The 16,607-nt window shown below is 44.8% G+C and overlaps 1 protein-coding gene across 2 annotated transcripts in view; it reads left to right on the top strand.

The window, feature by feature from the left end:
• MYO5B (myosin VB) overlaps nucleotides 1–16,607 on the top strand; it is a 389,410-nt gene that overhangs the window by 165,377 nt on the left and 207,426 nt on the right. For both annotated transcript variants that reach the window (XM_047764561.1, XM_047764553.1), the window contains exon 2: nucleotides 6,764–6,874. In XM_047764561.1, the coding sequence (XP_047620517.1) occupies nucleotides 6,764–6,874 (111 nt within the window). The remainder of the gene's footprint in view (nucleotides 1–6,763; nucleotides 6,875–16,607) is intronic.

The raw sequence follows: 16,607 nt of genomic DNA, 5'->3' as shown, positions 1-16,607 counted from the left end.
AGAAGGGGTCATGGGGTAGATCTAACTTTTATCCATATTGTACAACTGAAGAAACTGAGGCTCAGACCCTTTCATCAACTCCCTGAAGCTAGTAAGAGCTTGTTGGAACTCTTACCCAGGCTGACTCTAGAGCCCACACACTTAACCATAGGACTGTGCTGTATGAAAATTTGTATAAACAGGTGAATGCTATGCTCTTCTTGATACTGTAGTTACATTTTAGCGGGGCTTTCTGCTGATAATGCTTTAGCTCAGGGTAAAGAATCCTCAGGCTGGAATTTCATATTCAACCACAGGCCAGTGGGGCGAGGCCTCTGGCGCATGAGGGTCTGTGGTGCCCTGCAAATCTGTTACCAAATCTGACCACAGGAGGATTGGTTTTCAAACCTGCCTGCACATTTGGTTGCATCTGGGGAGCTTTAAAAAACACCACCTGATTCCCACCCCCAGAGACTGATGTAATTGGCCTGCGGTGTTGCCTGGTGTGGGGGAAACTTGAAAAGCTCCCCAGATGATTTCTCCTGTGTAGCTGGGGTTGAGCAGGATTGCCAGAGGCAGCCACTCCCGCCATGCTGGCTGCAGAGGTGAGAGAAATGAACTCTGGCTGGAGAAGAGCTCTCAGTACGATGCATTTCATTTCACAGAGACCTCTGCCTTCTCTGGTTAATATACAGGGCTCTTCCCAAAAGAAAGACCAGTTTTTCTTGGATAATTAGGTCAGACATTATTTTGTTTGATGTGATGGAATGAAGCATTGTGAAAACAGCATAGTGACAAATTGAGTGGTACTGTCAATTGGATTATATGAGCAAGCTAGTCTTTTCTACAATCTGCTGCCTCTAGGAAAGCTGGGAGTGGTCATATTTGTTTAAAGGAATTCCTTGAAGGTGAGGAAAAAAAAAACAGGCAACACAGAATCTTGGTTTACAAGAGTTTCTTATGTGGCTTATAGAAATGATGACTCTCTGTTAAAGAATATATTTTAATTTACTGTATTCCCAGAGATTAGAAGTGAGAACCTGCATCAGGAAAGAGTATACAGAATGCTATCTGGATCATCTGCAACCAAAACAGTTTTTGTTTTTTAAATTGAAGTGAAATTCACATAACAAAAATTATTAAAAGCGAACAATTCGATGGCATTTAGTACATTTACGGTGTTATGCAACCACCACGTGTATATTTTCATCACTGCAGTGGAGTCCCTTCCCTTCCAAATTCTTTTGATCTCTATACCTTATATCTCATCTTTCTTTCTTCCTCAAGTCTTTTTTTTTTTTTTTTTTTTTTTTAGGGCTGCACCTGTGCCATATGGAAGTTCACAGGCTAGGTGTTCGAGTCAGAGCTAAAGCTTCTGGCCTACACTACAGCTCTCAGCAATGCCGGATCCTTAATCCACTGAGCGAGGCCAGGGATCAAACCCACATCCTTATGGATGCTAGTCGGGTTTGTTACTGCTGAGCCACAGCAGGAACTTTTTTTTCTTTTTCTTTTGGTCTTTTGTCTTTTTAGGGCTAAACCCACGGCATATGGAGGTTTCCCAGGCTAGGGGTTGAATCAGAGCTGTAGTTGCCACCTACACCATAGCCTCAGCAACGTGATATCCGACCTACACCACAGCTCACAGCAACACCGAATCCTTAACCCACTGAACAAGGCCAGGGATCGAACCTGCATCCTCGTGTTAGTTAGATTCGTTTATGCTGAGCCACGACAGGAGCTCCTTTTTTTTTTTTATTTTTATTTTTTTAATTGAAGTGTAGTAGTTCCCATTGTGGCTCAGCAGGTTAAGAACCTGATGTAGTCTCATGAGGATTTGGATTTGATCACCGGCCGCACTCAATGGGTTAAGGATCCGGCATTGCCACAAGTTATGGTATAGCTTACAGATGTGGTTCAGATCTGGCATTGCTGTAGCTGTGCTGTAGACCTCAGCTGCAGCTCAGATTTGACCCCTAGCCCAGGAACTTCCATATGCTGCAAGTGTGACTGGAAAAAGAAAAGAAAAAGTACGGCTGATTTACAGTATCATTAGTTTCAGGTGTACAGCACAGTGATTTGGTTATCTATAACTATATATCATATCTATCTATATTTTTTATTTTCCATTATAGGTTATTACAAGATATTGACTATAGCTCCATGTGCTATACAGTCAATCCTTGTTATCTATTTTATATACGGTAGAGTGCATCTGTTAATATGCCCATATTTCTAGTTTATCCCTCCCCTCTTCCTTTTTGGTAACCTTAAGTTTGTTTTCTACATCTGTGAGTCTGTTTCATAAGTAAGTTCAATTGTACTGTGGTTTGGATTCCACATATGCCTCCTGTAAGTTTTTGCTGGCTACTATGTCACTTGTCTCTCCTTGGTCTTGGCTTGTGTGTCTATTCTCTTGGCTGTTGACTCTGTGTTGGTCATGCCTCAGCTTGTACTGGGTTACAGGGTCAGTGGATCTTCCTCAGGTGGGGAGGCCTGAGTCAGGGGGCTTGTTTGCTAAGTCAGCATGTAAAGCAAAATTTGGTTATGGTTAAAATTGTTCTTGGAAGTCCTGTAAACAGCTCATCAGATATGGTGTGTGTAATGTTGGGTAAACAGCCCTGCTCAGGAATTCATGAGCACCTCAAGGTGAGAAGCCACGAAGTAGCATAAAGGTAGGACGGACTTCGGGCAGAGGTCATCTATCCCAAACCACCACAATGCAGGCTTCACTTCCTTCTGGTTTATCAATGAACTGCAAAATCACAATGGGCGTCCAGTGTGTGTTCATTGTGGGGATGGAGCGAACGGGACAGCATCCGGTGCAGATGGGTGCTCAGATGGTTACTGGATTTGAACCTAAAGCTTGCTTGATCTGATCTGTAATACACACTGTCCTTGAGAAAGTTGTGGAAGAATCTGGTCACATCTTTCCGAAGTTGGCCTTCACCACTGTTGTTCTCCCTTCTCTTGCCTTGTCTGCCCCCCCGAATAGCTCTTCTCTCCCTAGGACCTGGTCACATCTCCCTGTTAGAGGATATTTTTTTGAATGCATTATCTTTCCAACCAAATTACATTTTCTTTAATGTGAAGTATAGACCTTTGTCTATAGACTTGGCTACATGGTGCTCACCTCAGAGTGTTACCTCTCTACCAGGTGCCCCCACGTGTACTTTCTCCATTCACTGATGCCGATCTCAGCAACATTTCCTGAGCATCTGCTACATACATGCTATATACATACAAAGGTGCTCAATAGTGTATCCATGTGATATCCCGAGAGGAAACTGACGTGAAAGAAACCACTGCAAAACCTAAAGAAAGTTGATCACAGAGGAGTTAATTGCAGCAGCCTGGAGTTGGGAAGGGTTTGCTCTGTAGGGCACAGGGGAGGAAGTGTTTAGTGAGGAGATGGTGCTGGAACTTGGACTCTGCACATGCAGACAGTGAGGAATGGACATTCTAGGCTGAGAAACCAGCACATTTAAAGGGAAAGGGCAGCAAACCTTTTCTTTTTTTCTTTTTTTTTTTTTTTGTGTTTTTTGCTATTTATTGGGCCGCTCCTGCGGCATATGGAGGTTCCCAGGCTAGGGGTCAAATTGGATCTGTAGCTGCTGGCCTACGCCAGAGCCACAGCAACGCGGGATCCAAGCCGCGTCTGCAACCTACACCACAGCTCACGGCAACGCCGGATCGTTAACCCACTGAGCAAGGGCAGGGACCGAACCCGCAACCTCATGGTTCCTAGTCGGATTCGTTAACCACTGCGCCACTACGGGAACTCCAGCAAACCTTTTCTGTAAATAGCCAGAGGGTAAATATTTGAGGTTTTGGGCCATAGAATCTATGTCCCAACTATACAACTGTCACTGATGTGGAGAAGTAGCCATAGACAACATGTAAATAGAATGTGTACTTGTGTTCAGATAAAACTTTATTGGAGCTCCCATTGTGGCTCAGCAGTAACAAAGCCGACTAGTATCCATGAGGATACAGGTTCAAACCCTGGCCCCGCTCAGTGAGTTAAGGATCTGGCATTGGCATGAGCTGTGGTATAGTTTGCAGATGCGGCTCAGATCTGGCATTGCTGTGGCTGTGGTGTAGCCTGGCAGCCACAGCTCTGATTTGACCCCTAACACAGTGGTTCTGCAAAGCAAAAACAAGCAAAACCCAAAAACTTTATGGACACAAAAATTTGAGTTACATATAGTTATTGGTTATCATGTGATTATCATTCTTTGTTCCCCCCACATCCCCAAGCCATGATAACAATTTAAAGACCATTCTTAACTCATGGGTTGTATAAAAACAGGTGGCAAGGCACATTTGGCCTCAGGCTAGAGTTGGACCTGTGTGCAAAGGCAGGAGCAGAACCTGTGTGTGTGAGAGAGAGAGTGTGTGTATGAGGTTCTACATTTCTAACAAGCTTCCAGGTGATAGTGGACTGAGATCTTGGTGTAACAAAGGAGCTAAAGGGTCCTCTTAGGGTCTCCTTAGGCCCCTGATGTTGTGGTAGGTTCTGTGGATACAGGAAAATATCGACAGTTTTCTGCTGACCTTGTAAGTAGAAAGATAAATGGAATCCCTAGAGAGGAAGAATTGAAGCCATAGCAGAGGCAGGTGGTGTGGTTCCCCTGGGGTGGGTGCAGTGAGCTGTCCAGGAAGAGACACATGGCCGGCAGCTTTAAGGTCAGAGGAGTCCCCGAGTGAGCTGGGACCGGGCTTCCTCCCAGCATGTCCCACAGCTTGATGATGTCCACACATCACCACCCTCTCACTTCCTGTTGGCACCTTCCCCTCCTTCTGTTGCTTGTCACTCTGTTATCTTGAGCCATTTCTGACACCTATTTACACTGAATGGAGACCTGGCTTTGAGTAAAGCTTCTTGGGTGCTCTGGACTTGCTCTGACTGGGGGTGGGGCAGGCGTTTTAGAAGCTTAAACTCAGTGCCGGGACTCATAGCCAGGCAGAGGAAAGCCCCTCACCTGTAGCTTGGGGACAGGAGCTTAAAAGTCATCACAGCTGGATGGATGTGGAGGTGGTAAGCTGCAACATGTGAGGGGAAAAGAGTGTTGCTACCTGGAGATACCGCTGAGCGTTCTTAATGTCTCACTCTAAAGCACTCGGCTACCATAAAGCTCTATAGGGTCTTCCTATAAAGATACAGGAATAGCTTTCTGTAAGGCAGGCTCAGAGGCAGAGAGAAGACTCTGTGAACTTGTTTCATCATAATGCCAAAGACAAACACCTTTGGCTTTGTACCCTGAGCCTGGGTCTCAGCAATGCAAGGATGCAAGTTGGTGGTGGTTTGCATTCCCGTTAGGGGGTATTCTGAGCCTCTGGCGTCGTGATTTTCACTCATCGATCCTGAATTAGAAACAAGGGTAGCAGGGTCCCAGGCAATGTTCTGTAATAATCTCTATGGGAAAAAAGAATGGATGTGTATATGTATAACTGATTCACTTTGCTGTAAACCTGAAGCTAATACAACATTGTAAATCAACTATACCCAAGTAAAACTAAAAAAAAATAATAATAATAATAAAAAGAGCCAGTGATCACCTGTAGGAAAATGCTATAAAAACGCAGGACCCAAACCAAGCCAGCTGACTGCTTTGTGCTTGGGCCACTGACTGGCCACAGAGCCTTGGCGTTGCTGTCCCTCCATGAAGGTGTGGATTATGCTGACCCCAGGATGCGTTCTGGCTGGCCTTTGGTCTTAAGAGCTGTTAGTTTCAGGTTTGCTGAAAACATTGTGTGGCCATGTGTAGGTGGAGGCTGTTTGCTGGTGCACACAGACAGCTTCTCACGCAAACAGGCCCTGTGGAAATCACATACCTATGTGACAGATACTGAGAAGCATGTCTGCCAAATGTAAGGAGTGTGGTGCCTCAAGGCACAGCCAATAGTAGATCCAGATGCTGCTGTTCAGTGCAGCAGACCTGTGGTTCTCCCTGGCTGCATGCTACACATACCCTGGAGCTTTCCTGTCACCTCACAGACTATGGCTGAGGGGGTCTAGGGGACCCAGACTTGGTCTGATCAAAGCTCTCAGGTGCTTCCAGTGTGCAGCCAGGGCCGAGAGCCCTCATGTTATATTGGTGGTGCCTCGCCGCTCAGCGGTGCTGCCTCCTTCCCTGCCAGGACTTGGCCAGCGTAATGCCCTTGTGGATCCCAGATCTGGATCGCAGCTGGGGGAGGATGAGTGAGCTTTTTGGGGGTATGTTCGTGGTTTAAAGAATACATAACTCAATAGAGGTTGCTGACAGTCAGGAATATATTAGCACAGTTTCAATTTGCTGACTACTTTCTTTAGCTTCTGCAGGAAAATGGCTTCGACCCTGAATGCAGAATAACAAAGCAGAGATTCCTAAGCATTGAAGGCTTGCTTACAGTATCTTGTTGTGTTTTGCATGTGCCGTTTTTGTCTTTGCTTGCAGCACACTAGAAGCTCCTTCTGACATCAGTATTTTGTACCCACCCACCCCGGAGATGATGGCATAAAAGTGGATATAACCACATCAGGGCTTGGCATTCCCCCCAGCAGAATGCTCATTTCACTGGTCTTTGATACTCTCTCAGGATCTAGAAGGTGCCCACTGTTAACCAATCCTGTGAGCTAATTATCTGGAATGGGATCATCTTGTATCTTGAAGTGAGAAGGGAGGAAAGATGTGTGGCAATAGCTTTGGAAGTTCTCCTGAGGACCCCTCATATCGAGCAGCATGTATGTAGGAACCTGCAAGCTTCTCTCAGCTAAGTTTCTTTTGTTTTAATCTTTCAGTACACGAGAGTCTGGATCCCAGACCCAGATGAAGTGTGGCGCTCCGCTGAATTAACCAAGGACTACAAGGAGGGTGAGAAGAGCCTCCAGCTCAGACTGGAAGATGAAACTGTGAGTGTGGCCTGTGGGAGTGGGAGCCCAGGTGTTACATTGTGGCTTGAGTGTTTCCTGCCTGTTGGAGCTTCCAAGACCCTGACATCCTCTCTTTTGCTATTGCTGATAACACATGTGAAGGTGCTAAACCATGAAGCAGCTGTGTGGATGGCACAGTACAGACAAGTGCCCATTGGTGTTAGTGGAGAGATCACTGTGGTTGAGGCAGGAGTCCTCTCTGTGGAATGAAGGGCACAGGAGGGCTCCCTCCATGGGGTTGAGGCATCATTGACAGGGGAGGGGGAGAGACTGTAAGTGACAGTGCTTGGTACAGGGGTCTGAGCACTGGCTCTGGATTCATCATGCTGGGTTGGGATCCTGGCTCAGCCACTGCTGGCTTTGCACTCTTGAGCACGTTCGAAGCTCTTCTGTGCCTGTCGCTTTATCTGTGCCATGAGGGTAATAGTTTTTCTAGGGCACTTGTGAGAATAAAACAGATTACTACGTGGCATATACTTAGACTCATGCCTGGCACGTAGGTGGTCAATATGTTAATTGCTGCAGTGAGACTTCCTTTGTATTAGTAGATTTTGAGATGGTTTCTTTGGGATGGAAGACAAGGTAGTAACCATGAAATCCTGTTCCTCCTTGAAGGTCTAATTCAGTTTCACTTTTCATGAGCCTTTTGCGATTGCCCCTTTATGTGATTTGTGCATTTCACAAACATCTGAAAACTTGACCTGTGCTGGTCATGGGGGTATATGGGTAATGGGTTGTGGCCTTGCCATTTGGGGGAGCTCAGTGCTGGAGTAGGTGGTGAACTTAAATATACAAGTACAGCAAAGAGCCAGGCTAGGCTGTGATAGGCACGGAAGCCCATAGATGAGGTGCAGGAGGAGAGTAAGCCTACTGAGATGAGGGTGTTGGATGGGGGAAGGAGGGCTGTGGACAAGAGCCAGCATTGAAGACAGGCTGCACTGGGCTAGGGGAGCATCCCAGGCAGGAGTTGTGTGCACCAGAGCCAGAAGCTTGGGGTGTCCCCTTTGGGTGTGTGGAAGGAAAGGAGGCCGGTGTACCTGGAAGCTAGGGGAGAAGGGGACAGATGGGACCTGCTGCTGAGGATGAGGCAGGGGTTTTGCATGCAGGGTTTACAATAGGGGAGACTGGGAAACGGATGGTTTTTGAACGAAGTGGCCAAAAGGAATCAAGAATTGGCTTTGGGGTGGGTCAAGTTTGAGGGGGCTGCAGAGCAAGCATTGTTTTTGGAGGGAAGGCTGGGGCTGGGGGCCCTGCTGCCTCCCTCTGAGTTGCACTAATGCTGAGAGCTTGTCCCATGTCACGTGCTTTGGGTCATTTGCTGTCTTACTATTTTTCCTTTTTTCCCAGCACTTTGGTCTTGTCCTTCGAGGTAGTAATGACCGGCTTGAGAAGTGCACTTGCCCTCGCAGAGCACCTCCTGCGGTTAGTGATGAAGTCATTGATTGGCAGGCAGATCGAATATCCCTGCCCCCCCCCCCCCGCCTTCTGTTTTGTATCAACTCTGCACACATCGCTGGGTGACACTGGGACAGTGAGTTGGTTAGTTGGTTAGGAGATGTTTATACCTGGGTGTGCTCCCCTTCGCTCCCCCTTCCTGGCAGGCAGACTCTGCCAGCCTCCTCTTGGTTTTGACATGAGAAACAAAAATTCCCAACAGATGCCATCATGTTTACCGTGTTGAATAACTTCCCACCCCACGCCCCAAACAAAATAAAATTAGTTCACCCATTTGAATGGTGTATCTTCCACTCCGGCATACTTTGTTTCAGTCCATCTTTTCAGTGGGTGGGTGTTTTTCAGGAGTTTTACGGAGAGAATGAGGAATGATCTGCTGTGTTGCTAAAACAGAGCAGATGCTCGCCTCCCCAGCAGAGAGTGAATTCTGCCCTGCATGACTAATGCTGGCAGCTGCCCAGGACCCCTCACCCACCTCCCTTCCCTGCTCCAGCGCCATCAGCCTGTGATCCAAAGAGATGCCTGGGGCAGCAGATGAGAGCTCTGGATCAGTAGTGGGCCCTGAACATCGGACTCTGTGCAGGTGGCTCATGGGCTGTGGTTCTTCCACTGCTGGCTCTGAGGTGTCATTACGAGCAACTCAGCTGGGCTGTGGACCAGAGGCAGGAGAACAGAAGTTAGATGCCTACAACTCTGAGCACTTGAAGAGTCTCCTCTGTAGCTGAAACCATCCTTGCTACACCAGGCTGTCTGAAAAGCCCACCTGGAGCCTCTTTCCCCAGCCCCTGCCCACCCTGTGTTCCCCCCTCTCCGGGCAGTGTGGGTTTACCTACAGTAGCAAAGGATGAAAAGAATCTAGTTCTCTTCTAAAACAATAATATTCTTCACCCTCCGCTTCTACTTTAGCAGCAAGTAACCTGTACGCTCTGCTCTGTTCAGGGTGGTCAGGCTCTTCAGTGTTCCTATGTTTCTTTTTCCCTGTTTCTTGCTTGCTAATTTATTTATTTTTGTTTTGGTGAAATATACAAAACATGAAATTTATTGTGTGAACTGGTTTTAAGTGTGATCTACACAGTGTTGTGCAGTCATCACCACCACCATCTCTGGGACCTTGTCGTCTGGCAATGGGCTCTAATTCCACGTTCCCCTCTCCCTGCAGCCCCTAGCAACCTCTCTTTGACTTTTTGTCTCTGAGTGGGATTATTCTAGGTACCTTATAGAAGTGGAATCATGTAATATTTGTCCTTTTGTGTCTGGCTTGTTACACTTAGCACAGTGTAAGATGTTTTCTGTTTAAGCCAATGAGAAGATGGGAAACTCCCCCCATGGGTGGAGGAGGATGGGGTTGTGTCTTCTCTTTTTGTCCCTAGAGCTGCGAAGGGTGGGGAGTATCTAGTGCACAGTATCTAGGTGTGTCAACTCTTAGCACTATAGACTCTGCTTAGATCCAGTCAAGTCAGGCACCTTACTGAATGCAAACCTTGGTGATAAATACAGCTTCCTCATTCTTTGTCTCTCCTGCCCCTACCTCCCTTACAAACTGCTCAGCTCTGCCCCCTACTGGCAGGGAAAACTCTTCCCCCTGTTTCCATGGTTTTGCATTTAAGTTCTGTTTTCCAACTGAGTTTGCATCCAGTGTCCAGCAGACGCCCTGAAGGAGAGTACTCCCTGTTTGAAAGGCCCTTTAAGTGTGTGTGAGTGAGAGGAAGACCAGGAGATGTGAGCTTTGAAAAGAGCAGCGTGCTCCGCTGTGTCTGTGTAGCCAAGCCTGCTAACATTTGTGGGGCCAGGGCAAGAATAGGTTTGTAGGACTATGTCTGTTTAAATATTAAAAGCACATTTTAAAAAATTATTTAGGTAAATCTGACATTTCTAATTCTTGAAAAATAAAGCATTTAGTATATTAAAAATTAAGTTATTTGCAACTCTGCTATTCAATCTCCATTGAGTTGCCGGCATAAAGAGCTGCTGTCTTGCTTTGGGTATGTCATGCCTATACCCCATAGAAGCAGATTTGAGAGGAATGTGACATTCAGTATTGAAAGTGTTCCTCATACGTCGTGTCTGTAGTGGTTATAAACATTGTACTAATTGGTGAGCACCTCTGGAACCACTAGTAGAACATGCACAAGAAGCAGGGAATTGGATATTCGGCCCAACTGGGAGATGGTGTATCATTATGAGAGAATTTCATTTTTTTTGCACTTGTGCTCTCTAGAAGAAAGGATTGACAAGCTAATCTGTCTTTCCTTTTGTCTAAACCTCTTTGTTGCCCAGTTCATCCCCACACTCCAAAAGAGTGTCAGTTTCTAACATCAGCAATATCATGGTCCACGAACCCTCAAGGTGCCTGGACACATTTGTCTGATTTCGAGAACGCAGGGTAAGAGATGGGCAGAAGTGGGAGTTCTCTTCATGGCTCAGTATTTAACAGACCCGACTAGGATCCATGAGGATGCGGGTTTAATCCCTGGCCTCACTCAGTGGATTAAGGATCCGGTGTTACCTTGAGTGGTAGTGGAATTTGCAGACAAGGCTTGAATCCCCTGTTGCTGTGGCTGTGGTGTAGGGCAGCAGCTGTAGTTCCAATTCCACCCCTAGCTTGGCAACTTCCATATGCCACAGGTTCAGCGCTAAAAAGAAAAAAAAAAAAAAAAAAGGTGTGCAGAGGCATCTCCCTGGGGCCTGAAGGCGTTCGTCTCAAGACTGTATATCGAGGGTTGCACTCTCACTATGTCAACACTGAACACAGATCCCAAGTGACAGAGGTACCACATGTTCTTTAATAAGCTTCTATTTTGCATTTGCCGAGTTGGACCCCTTCCAGATGCAGGGTCCAAGGAAGGGCCCCTGTTGCTCAAGTCTGAGAATGGTCCCAACATACCAGGATATTACAGCAAGGAGTTAGCAAACATAATTCTTCAAGTCAAGAAGCAACAGCTTCACGGAAGAGCTGGCACTGTTGTCCTCACACTGTATGCGCTCAGACCATACACCTTGAGAGAGAGAGAGTTAACCCCGTGCAGACTGAGTGCCAGCTCTATGTACATATAACAAACCAAAGAGCTAAGGGTATTTGATAGTAATTCCTCTGGCACCTAAAGCTTCTTAGTGCACATAAGTTAATTTTTTTGTTGTTTGACTGGTTTTTCCATTCTTTCTTAATATTGGTTTATAGATCATCCAATACTTTTTAATCTTTGTTTTGTTCTCAATTGCTCAGTCATCCATGATGGAAACAGTGTTACACTTTTTTGATTGGATGGCAAGAATAATATGAAAGACAATGTTCATATTGTACATATGCAAAACATGTATCCTTAAAATTATAAAATAATACACTGCATATAAATATTGTTACCAATACAATTAGTTATCTTGTCTACAATGAGTTTCATTTTAATTAATAATTTAGTTGTAAAATACATATAACATAAAATTTATTGTCTTCACCATTTTTAAGAGTTCAGGACGTCCTACTGTGGCTCAGTGGTAATGAACCCGACTGGTACCCCTGAGGATGCAGGTTTGATCCCTGGCCCTGCCCAGTGGGTGAAGGATCCGTATTGCCATGAGCTATGGTGTAGGTTGCAGATGTGGGTCGGATCCCATGTTGCTGTGGCTGTGGTGTAGGCCAGCAGTTGCAGCTTTAATTTGACTCCTAGCCTGGGAACCTCCAGATGCAGCCCTAAGGAGACAAAAAAAAAAAAAAAAGAGTTCAGTTCAGTGACATTAAGTGCATTCATATTGTTCAGTCATCACTACCATCCATACATTCATGACCTTTTCCATCAGTTAGGGTATTTCACCTGGATGCTTCTGCTTAGAGGTTGATGAAGCAGTGATTTACCCCCTCCCCCCACCCCCGCAGGGATATTTGGCAATGTCTGGTTGCCATGCCATGTCTCTTTGCCATTGGCATCTAGTGGGCACAAGGCTGGGCTGCTGCTAAGGCCCCCCCCCCCAAGAAACAAATATTAGTCCTAAATGGAAACAGTATCCATGCTGAGAGACCCTGGTTTAAGCCCATAGAGGAAATGGTCCTGAACTTTTCATTGCTGAAAGACACCATGTTAAAAACTAAACTTTTCTAACTTCATGATCCTACAGAATGTGTAAGCTCCCTTCCTTGAAATGCATTGAAATCAAAAGATTAACATTGACTTCATACTTTTATGCTCCTATAATTTGTTTATAATTCAGACTTCTTAGTTGTCCATTTTCATTTATGGGATTTTTCTTCCTTTAATTAATTGCATCACCATTCATTCATTATAAACAATTATTATTGAGCAATTATTATATGCCAGGGTCTGGTTATATAGCAGTGAAAACGGTACATCAGTTTAACTTTCCATCTAACTTATAATGAATGGACTACATATATAAATATAGCATTTAGAATATGAAAAGTTCAGGGTCAGGCTCTTTAGAAGTCCTTCAGAAACATGGAAAGGTGCTTAACTTATCCCACTACTCCCTCTCTCTTTACTCTGCCTCCCCACATTCTTTTTTCACTGGTTTTATTTTACTGGTTTTTCCATTCCTTCTTCAGAGTTTCTTGGGCAGCTACTTCAGAGTTTCTTGCTGACTTCCTGAAGCAGGAACACTTAAATATGGTAGGAGGACATCCAGATGTTCCACCATGGTTCTCAGCCCCCTTTGCAGGTTATGTGGGACCCCATGATTACTTCTGTCCAGAGAGCTCTAGGTAGAATGCATGCCTGTCATTTCCAGGCAGAAGCATAGAAAACCCAAAGGGAGTTTGCCATGTTCTTCACTTCCTCTGCCTGGTGACACTGGAGGTCATGTGCTGATGTCTGAGTGACATTATGGAGCAGAGCTTCCTTGCCAGCCAGCCTTAGGCACCTAGCGTGAGTGAGAGAGAAACCCTTGTACTAAGCTGCTGCGATTTCATGATTAATTTGTTATTTCTTTATAATCTAACTAATAATTTTCCTAACTAAGAAGTTTACATGAGTCACAGAGTAATTGATTTTTCAAGTAATTGCATACCTGTTCTTAGGCCTGTCCTAAGTGGGATGAAGGGAAGAATAAGAAGATGGAGATATTGGACTTAAACACAGAACTATGGGAGTTCCTGTTGTAGCTCAGTGGTTAACGAATCCAACTAGAAACCATGAGGTTGCGGGTTCTATCCCTGGCCTTGCTCAGTGGGTTAAGGATCCGGTGTTGCTGTGAACTGTGGTGTAGGCTGCAGGCGCTGCTCGGATCATGAGTTGCTGTGGCTCTGGCGTAGGCCAGTGGCTACAGCTCCGATTAGACCCCTAGCCTGGGAACCTCCATGTGCCATGGCAGTAGCCCTAGAAAAGGCAAAAAGACAAAAAACAAAAAACAAAAAAACAAAAAACAAAACCCCAAAAAACAAAAACAAAAAAGCCCACAAAACTGTTGTAGAATAAGACAGAGCAGAACATTCCTTAAATAAATGTATTTTGTATTTAGAACATAATGTAAAATGGCCTTTTAGTATGTATTAAATGAACCTGGAGTCACACGCTTGCTATTACAGTGATTGTAAGTGGATTCAAACTTTGAGGTCTCCTATTTTCTCTGCAGGACAGTTCACCAAGAGGACACAGAAGTGAACACCCCTACATTCACTGACCTGAGTTAAATACTTTAGGTCTATAAAGTTGGAAGGGCCCTTAAAGATTGTTGGGATCGGTCTTCTCATCTTACAATTAGGGAAACCACCATCTATAGAAGTGAAATGATAGGCTCAATACCTCATAGCACTTGATTTCAGTGGTTCTCGACTTTGGCTGCACAGTAGAAACCCCTGCAGAGTTTGGAAACATTGCAGAGCCCTAGCACAGCCAGACTACTTAGGTCAAAACTTGGGGATGGGACAAAGCATAGTATCTTTATAAATACTTCCCATGGGATTCCAAGGTGTAGGAAGGGTTGAGAGCCACTACTTTAGCTGATAACCATAACTTGAATATAGGATTTAACTCCATTGGCTTCTGTTTCTACCAGGGTATGATCTATATGGCACCTCTGGATCAACCCCAATCCCTTGCCTGCTGCTTACACTTAAAAAAAAATTTTTTTTTTAAAAAGGATAGTCCTTTATTTTGATTGGTGATATAGATGATATCCTACCCTCCTTCTGCTGACTCCAACAAACTTGACATATATTTGCTCAAATCAAAAAATGTCAGTTTTTTAAAGATTTTTTATTGTAGTTGATTTACAGTGTTCTGTCAGTTCCTGCTGTACAGCAAAGTGACCCAGTTGTGTGTGTGTATGTTCTTTTTCTCACATTATCCTCTATCATGTTCCATCACAAGTGACTAGATATAGTTTCTTGTCTATGCAGCAGGACCTCATTGCTTATCTACTGCAAATGTGATAGTTTGCATCTACTAAGCCCAAACTCCCAGTCCATCCCACTCCCTTTCCCTTGGCAACCACAAGTCTGTTCTCCATGTCCATGAGTTTGTTTCTTTTCTGTAGATAGGTTCATTTTTGCCATGTATTAGATTCCAGATGTAATTAAGTAATATCATATGGTATTTGTCTTTCTGATTTGTTACTAGCTTATCTTTTCTCTAGATCTCTGGTTCTATGGGTAGATAAAGAAAACTTCTTTCTCCCACTCTTTTCTGCCATATATGCTTATTAGTAGCTCTAAATCTTTGTGTTGGGATTTCTCATTTGAAGATGTTTTTATGGTTATGTTCTCCTAGTATAATACCCTGTCCCATGAACATGAATTGAGATATGGGAGAGGTCATGAAAAGATCAGATGTTCCATTCAACATTCAAAAAAAATTTTTTTGAGCACCTGCAAAGCATTGTAGAATCACAGATCCACCAAGTTTAGAGCAACCTAGACCAGTGCTCTCCAACAAAGCATTGTGCTGCTATGCAATGTTCGCTATCTGTATCATCCAGGTTGGTAGTCACTAGTCACATGTGGCTAGTGGGCCCTTGAAATGTGGCCTGTATGAGAAACTGAAGCTTTAGTTGTTTTCACTTAAATGGATTCAGTTTAAGCAGTGATGGTGCTACCCAGTTGGTGAGTGCTGGTCTAGACCAACCCTGTCTTCTGTGCCTCCCTCTATTCTCCCAAGTGGTGTCCAGTCCCATTTGCTAGTTGGGGACCCATTGGAGTCCCCCACCTGTTCCTGAGTCCCAGCTCCTGGTCAGAGAGGAAGCTAAGGTCCACTCTGTGTGGGTGCCTGAGCATTCATTTTGTGAGGGTGTTAATGGTCAGCCTCCTCTTTACGTCCAAAGGCCCAGTTACTAAGTAGTGTTTTGTGCCTTGTCTCTGATCATGTCATAAACCCTTTGATTTCAGATAAAACCATGTTAGCTGTAAGTGTTCTAACAGCAGCATTAGAATCAAATACTGTTTAAAAAAAAACAAAAAAAAAAACCTGGTTCTCACGTCTCCCATCCCCTCTTTCCCCTGGATGCACCCCCCCACCCACTCCCAGAAGTCTTTAACGTTGGATGCTGAGCTTGCAGCTTCTGCCTCTTTGCTGCTGCTCTGGGCATTTTTAGTCCTTATCAATTTTACTGTAACCAATAACATTGGCTTATTGTTTGGACCAAGTTTTCACAGAACTGCATATGCATTTCCCTTGACAGCCTTGGGGAGATTTGTCTGAGAAGAGGGGGAATGCCAACATTTCTGCCTCAGGGCTTGAAGACACCAGGCTCAGGTCCCAGCTTTCTGATCTGAGAAATGTGAGGGTGGCTGGGGGAGCTCTGTGGTTGGGGATCTGGCTTCCCTATGCTGCTTACAGAGGGGGGTGAAGAGCCTGCTAGGTGGGGACATCTCCATTGGGAAGTCTTTGCCATGGCTCTGGTTTGTGTTCCAGTGGTACCACCTGCCCTGCCAGAGATGAAGGGGGTGAGGGACCACCTCTGAAATTCAGTGAAAGAGAAATCCACCCTCAGCAGTCTCCATTGCCTCTTGTTTCCCACCTTTTGGAAATTTTGTCTGCATCTTTATGGCAGTCAGTTGTTTGCTGGTCTCCTGTTTGAAGTAAGTTTGATAAGAATACAAGAGGTTTTCACAGAAAGAAAATAGCCTTGATTAGTATTTTAAAAAACCCCAACAACAGGAACCTATACAACAAAAAACCTCACTAATACAGATAACCATCACTCTTTTGTGAGGATTATTCCAGACAGACCTTAGTGTAGAGTTTTAAATAAATGGAATCCTATTATATATTTCATTCTGTAACATGCCTTTTGTTAGATTCAGCAGAATGCT

This window comes from Phacochoerus africanus, chromosome 2 (genome assembly GCF_016906955.1).
Source record: "Phacochoerus africanus isolate WHEZ1 chromosome 2, ROS_Pafr_v1, whole genome shotgun sequence".
Lineage (NCBI taxonomy): Eukaryota > Metazoa > Chordata > Mammalia > Artiodactyla > Suidae > Phacochoerus > Phacochoerus africanus.
The sequence above is the reverse complement of the archived record's forward strand: the minus strand, read 5'-3'. Positions and strand labels throughout refer to the sequence as shown.